This window comes from Cupressus sempervirens, chromosome 1, assembly GCF_028749045.1.
Source record: "Cupressus sempervirens isolate cs-2001-9-10 chromosome 1, ASM2874904v1, whole genome shotgun sequence".
In the NCBI taxonomy this organism is placed as follows: domain Eukaryota; kingdom Viridiplantae; phylum Streptophyta; class Pinopsida; order Cupressales; family Cupressaceae; genus Cupressus; species Cupressus sempervirens.
The window spans coordinates 818483736-818490784 of NC_143118.1; the positions used below are offsets into that span (position 1 = coordinate 818483736).

Below are 7049 nucleotides of genomic sequence, written 5' to 3' on the forward strand. Positions count from 1 at the left end.
ATTAATTTCATTGAATAAAATAGAATTAAAAATATATATATTTTACAATAAATTGAAATAATTAACCAAATATAATAATATATTAAAATAAATAAAATATATTAAAATAAGAACTTAACTGTATTCCAATTCCAATTTTGTACAACTAAACAAGAATAACATACTCCCACTCAAATACTAGACGAACCAAACAAGAATGGGATTACTCTTTTCCATTCCCGTTCCTCATTTCCATTTCTATTCTATATACGCATTCTAATTTTCTATTCCTATGCTTGCAACCAAACCGGCATAAAAAAGGACACATCCCTAATCCCCATTTCCGTACAGACCGTAGACATGGAATTTATCTGCTTCAAATTGTCATTGAAAGACAGGAATCCAGACACGGAATTTTAGAAAGGCACGCAAATCCTCAATCTCATCGGTTGTCTTTCTCCCGATGCTCCCTCGTGTCTTATCGTCTCATCCCATTTCTCCATCCAATGCTAATCACACATTGTCCCTTATCTCTCCTCTAATACCTCCCATGTTTGGATGAGATTTTATTCAATATTGGGTAATGGCCACACGAACTTTCTATTTAAAGCTCTCATCTTAATCTACTCCGCCTGATTCAAACATCAAGGCCGAGTTACCACTATCTGTGCCAATGCCAGATGTTTAAGTCCGCCGGAAGAATTTAACAGTAATTCAAAAAGAACAAGTGACGCGGGATTATTGAAATGTTGAGATCGATGAGAAGATTACTTGGTGGGGTTAGATATTTCTCCAGGTGGGTTGAATCATTTATTCTGTGAACTCTCAGCGAAGTGTGAGGAATTACTGGTAATTCGGTTTTTTTTCAAATGAATTGTGCAGGGAAAATATTTGGAAGGATCTGAAGTGGTCCGAGGCCAATAGAGCTCCGTTAACGCCGATAAGCTTCTTGGAAAGAGCAGGCAGCGTGTACAGGGATAGGGTTTCCATTGTTTACGGTTCTACTCGCTTCACTTGGGCCCAAACGCTTGACCGTTGCACCAGGCTTGCCTCCGCCCTTGCCTCTCTCCATGTCAAACCCGGCGATGTTGTAAGATTATCTACTGAAATCTGAATCATATCTTTATTTTCAACCAGAATTAGGAGATGATTATTTTTAAACGGCTGAAGCGTCATTCTCAATTTTTCATAGACTTCAGTGCCTGTGGGGATTGTTGTCTCCGAGGTACTAGGACCGCCCCACTTATTTGGAACAAACTTTCGCTGAATTTTTCAATTTTGGTACTACTTTTTAAATTTTCCCTTTCTTGGAAATTTCCAACAATATGGGATCTCCAGGCGTCCATGACAAAAACTTTTTAGTATTGTTCAACTAGAAAGCATATGCTGTTAATGCTCAGCTCCCAGGAACCAGGATCAGGACGGATTCGTCATTGTTTTAGGAAAGGAGTTGGCAATCGTGATGCAGATGCCATTACTTAAAAACACTGCTGGGACAGTTCTTGGGGCAATGTCCTTGTAGCTGACAGAATTCGGTTGATTTGGAAGAAATCCCAGGAACTTGTTTTGTGATTTTTAACTTCATTAATGGTTGGAAAAAACATCCAATCAATCGAATTGTGTCTGCTGCAGGGCCCAATTCCCATTTTAGGGGTAGTGGTGGGAGGCCCTCTTTCAGGTACAGAGGCACTGGGGTCAGTGTGGGGATACACCATTTTAATACAGGGGAAGAGACCCAGTAGTTGTCTAGGGCTTGAGTTATATTGATTTGATTTTTTTGTGTCTACTTCTGTAGATGACTCAAAAGCTTAAAGTCTCCAATAGTTGCTCACAAAAACTGATAGAGTATTTGTTCCCGAGTGATCTACTATTAAAAGTATCTATGATATCTTCTTTATTATGATTATTGAACCACCTAATGGCTACTAGATCTCTTCCCCATATGGTACTGGCTTGCTGATCTTGATTCAAGTTATTAAATAAATAATATATGGTACATGAGCACTCGGGGCAAGGGCACCATTATTTCAGAGAATAGTGCAGATCAGTTGGGTGCAGGCTGTGGACAATGTTTGTCCAGTATGATTTCATGTTAATTATCAATTCTTTTAAATAATTAAGGTAAATGAATATTTAGCGTTTTAGATAGATAATATTTTGTGGGGTTGGATGATTGATTGTTTGTTTGTTTGATTTTTATTTATTTATATAATTGAGTATAATTTCAGCATCAGTATTGTCCCATCTTTTAGGTGCGGAAGTTGAAAGTGGATAAGGATGCTTTTGAGGTTTCTCAGTATCCCTTTGCTCTGAATATCGATTTGATGAAGATTACACTCGAGATTGTCGATCACCGTTTTTGCGTTTATTAGAAGATTTTAATAGGAACACTCATTTGTTTTTACTTGCACCGGTTATTGTTGTTCTTTTATAATGCATTGCATATGAAATTTGAATAGTTTATCCTCTACTTTCTGTTCTTCTGTAATCTTGCTAAGCAAATGTAACCATATTACAGGTTTCTGTGGTGGCACCAAACATTCCAGCAATGTATGAGATGCACTTTGGAGTCCCCATGGCAAGGGCAGTGCTGAATACTCTCAATATTAGATATGATGCCCATACAATGTGTACAATTTTAAAGCATTCCGGAGCTAAGGTAGTGTTTGTGGATTGCCGATTCATAGAAATTGTTAAAGCAGCTGTAAACCTCCTTTCTCAGTTGACAAAGGAAATACCGTCGTTGATTCTAATTCGTGAACTGGGCAGTGAAACATCTTCCAATGGCACAGATTATCCATTTCTGGAGTATGAAAAGCTTGTAGAGAGTGGGGATCCAAGTTTCAAGATTTGCTGGCCTGAAGATGAATGGGATGCTATTACATTGAACTACACATCAGGTACAACAGCTAGTCCCAAAGGAGTTGTGTACAATCACAGAGGTGCATATTTGAACACACTCTGTAACATTCTAATGTGGGATATGAGATCAAAACCAGTATTCCTTTGGATAAATCCCCTGTTTCACTGTAATGGTTGGTGTTTTTCATGGGGCCTAGCTGCACAAGGCGGCACTGGAATTTGCCTCAGAAGTATTGTTGCAAAAGACATATATGATGCCATCTGTGAACATAAAGTCACCCACCTATGTGCGGCACCAACTGTATTGAATATACTTTCAAATGCACTACCACATGAAAGGCGGCCTCTCCCTCATCGGGTTGAGGTTATGACCGGCGGTTCACCACCACCTCCCCCATTGCTGATGACAATAGAGAAACTGGGTTTTAATGTAACACATATTTACGGCCTCACAGAGACATATGGACCAATGTCTTCATGTCTTTGGAAGCCCGAATGGGATCTACTTTCACCAGAGAACCGTGCCAGACTAAGGAGTAGGCAAGGAGTGCCACACTTAGGAGCTAAATTAGATGTCAAAGTTTCTTCTACAATGCAAAGTGTTCCCAATGATGGTATTACAATTGGTGAAATCATGATCAAAGGAAATGTAGTCATGAGTGGATACCTGAAAAATCCTGATGCTACAGAAAAAGCATTTGAAAAAGGATGGTTCCATACTGGTGATTTAGGAGTTGTTCATCCTGATGGATACATAGAGCTCAAGGATCGGTCAAAAGACGTGATAATCTCTGGGGGTGAGAATGTCAGTAGCGTTGAAGTAGAAACTGTTCTTTATAGTCATCCAAGTGTTCTTGAAGCTGCTGTTGTAGGGCGTCCGGATGATTATTGGGGAGAAACTCCGTGTGCTTTTGTCACGCTTAAAGATTCTGCTGATTCACCAAGCCAAGTTAGTCCCGAAGATATCATCAACTTCTGTCGCAGTCATTTACCGCATTATATGTCTCCTCGAACTGTAATTTTTGGGCCCCTGCCAAAAACATCAACGGGAAAGATTCAAAAGCATTTGCTCAGGGAGAAAACAAAGCATTTAGCTACCATCTTTCCTAGAGACTACAGAAAACAATAATAATTGCTGAACGTCTACAAATTTCAGGAGTGTCTGCTTGATAAGAATTCGAACATATCCTTTCTGTCTGTGATGTCTTCTCTTGTTTTCTTGCTGGCACCTTTAAAGGCTTCTATTTTTTATTTTGAACTTACATATTGGCTTCTCTGCATTGCTTTGTTCTAGATATTCTTTTGCTTTCTTGTACATATTGAATGAAGATGCACAAGGTACTCTCATTGTATACTGTGTTCGTGTACATTTTTGCAATCCGTTTAGCCCTTTTTCGGTCGCCAAGGGAAATCAACAGTTCAATTAAAAATACCGAAAACATTAGCCCTTCGTGAATCAAGAGCAAGAAAATTTAGCACACGATTAATTTTTGCAGATTGACATAGTCACGGGATGGACCCTTATACAAGATTGACCGTTGGATGGAAAACTAAAATGGTCCAGACTTCAGCTATGGATGGCTTTTAAACATAAATCATTCATTAGCATAGTGCCGTAAACTCGAGAATGGAATAAGGGTCACATACGCAGTTTTTTGTGGCTAATTTTTTATATAATATAACTGAAATTTTATTCATAGACTCTCACGTACCCTAATTCGAATGGCTTCTCTGTACCTTAAGTTTGATAGGCTTTATCCGTCTATAAATGAAACTGTTTCCCTTATCCAAAAGGGGCAAGCATATAGCTTCGTGGTAGTATTCGCATCACATCTTACAGGCACACAAGAATTTCAGTTTCAGCATATATTGCTAAATTGCCAATGCAAATTTATTTCCAACTATTGTTTTTCTTGTTACATAATAATCCTAAAAGATTAAGATTTTCAAACAAGGCAGTAGACACCTCATAATTCTTCTATTGTTACAGATGGACTTAGTAGATCTTGAGAAAACAAGGTAGAAAGTGTTAGAACTTGTCTGAAAAGGCGAAAAAACTATTGGATACTTTCCATCATTTTCCTTTTTCTTCTTTTTCTTCTTCTTTTTTCTGGCTCAAATGAGTAAGTACTAGAGGCAAATTATGTCAAAAAAAAGTGACATTACAGTATGACATGGATCATGTAAATTGGAAAATTTATACTTCACAGAGGTAGATGTCTGTACGAATTATCTTAAGATTCATCGAGACTCCAACTCGGACTTCGAGTCCTACGGACATGTTAGAATTGAAATTTATTGATGACAAATGTATAAGTTGAATGTGAATAGACATCATTGTTACCAGTGAAAGCCTTTCTGGGTAGCCATATCTACAAGTACAAGCGTCTTTTAGAAAATGTGATTCTACAAACATCTAGGGTTCTTTTTGAAGTGGGTTGGTTGATGTTAACAAGTCTATCTGAGCTTGGTCCAAGAGTTAATGAAATAGATTGGCGCAGAGCAGTCTTTTGTTGTGCATAACTGATCATCAAGCATGTTTATATGTGTTTATGGGAAATCAATAATTAAAATCAAAGTTACAGAGGAGAGCGAAAACTCATGAAGCCACACAATTTTGCAGCAGATACAAATACCTCAAATACCTCACTTTTACAAAGCGAGACTAGGGATGTAATGTTCATTCCCACAAATCCAGAAGAGAAGAATTGAACGAATAAAAGATAACCTATATGAAGAACCTGTAAATTTCATCATTTTTTATAAATTTTATCGCAAGTCCACTTTTTACTATTTTTGAATTTAAAAGATGATAAATACGAATCTTTAAATATACAACATACCTCAATTAAAGAGGTTTATTGTCCCTTGTTGGTGCAACATACCAAATGGAAGAGGCTTTGAGGCTTTGTTCCATTTATTAATAGGTATAATATGTTTGAAGGAGGTTCAAGCGTTTCACTTCTGTCATTGGAGATGGATACATTTGAGTCACTACTCATGCAACATAATTCAATGAGTTTGACTAGAAAAATTACATAGTTAAATCCTAATAGCAATATTATAATTTAAACATCTCCTACTTATCAATTGATGAGTTTAAGGGGCTTTTTAATGAATGGTCATAAGGCACAACACTTGGTAAAGATTTGCAAATGGGGTTGCAAGCAGAGTGAGTTTAAGCATAGAGGAAACTCTGTAGTTAAGTGCGCTCAAGTTGAAGTATTACTGGGATGGGTGACCTCTTGGGAAGTCTCAATGCTTCACCTCTGTGAGCATCACCTAGATCCATTGAGTGCTAAGTGTTCAATTATTGTCACGACAGATGGATTCATGTGAATAACTAATAAAACATGAGTCAATCAGTTTGACTAAAAAAGTACGCAATTAAATCCTCACAACAATATCATTGTTTGACTTATTGTGGAAAAACATCTCTTACTTATCAATTGATGGGCTTAAGAAGCATTCTAATGAATGGTTCATAAGGCACAACACTTGTTGAAGGTTTTGCAAATGGGGTTGCAAGTAGTTAAACGTGCTTGAGCTTGAGTAGTATGGAGATGGGTGACCTCCTTGGAAGTCTTAATGCTTCACCTTTGTGAGCATCACTTAGATGCAATCAGTGCTAAGTGTTCCATTTATTGTCATGAGAGATGGATCCATGTGAATTGCTACTCGTGAAACATGAGTCAATGAGTTTGACTCAAACTACCCTGTTAAATCTTGATAACAATATCATAATTTGACTTACTGTGGAAGAACATCTCCTACTTATCAATTGATGAGCTTAAGGGGCTTTCTAATGAATGGTTCATAAGACACAACACTTGGCGAAGGTTTTGCAAATGGGGTTGCAAGTAGAGTGGGTTTAATCATATAGGAAACTTTGTAATTAAGCACACTCGAGCTGGAGTAGTGTTGGGATGGGCGACCTCCCCAAAAGTCCTGGTGCTTCACCTCTATGAGCATTACCTAGATCTAATGAGTGCTAAGTGTTCCATTTATTGGCATGAGAGATGGATTCATGTGAATCACTACTGATGAAACATGAGTCAACAAGTTTGACTCTAAAATAACACAATTAAATCCTGATAGCAATATCATAATTTTACTTGTTGTGGAAAAACATCTCCTACTTATCAATTGATGAGCTTAAGGGGCTTTCTAATGAATGGTTCATAAGACACAACACTTGGCGAAGGTTT

General features: G+C 37.6%; 1 protein-coding gene across 1 annotated transcript; it reads left to right on the top strand.

The window, feature by feature from the left end:
- Nucleotides 1–613: 613 nt before the first annotated feature.
- Nucleotides 614–4103, top strand: LOC149580382 (butanoate--CoA ligase AAE1-like). Its single transcript, XM_089790505.1, has 3 exons — nucleotides 614–775; nucleotides 862–1069; nucleotides 2498–4103. Exons 1-3 carry the CDS (start codon nucleotides 726–728, stop codon nucleotides 3968–3970), a joined length of 1731 nt encoding a protein of 576 aa, XP_089646631.1. The 5' UTR covers nucleotides 614–725; the 3' UTR covers nucleotides 3971–4103.
- The last annotated feature ends 2946 nt before the right edge of the window (nucleotides 4104–7049 follow it).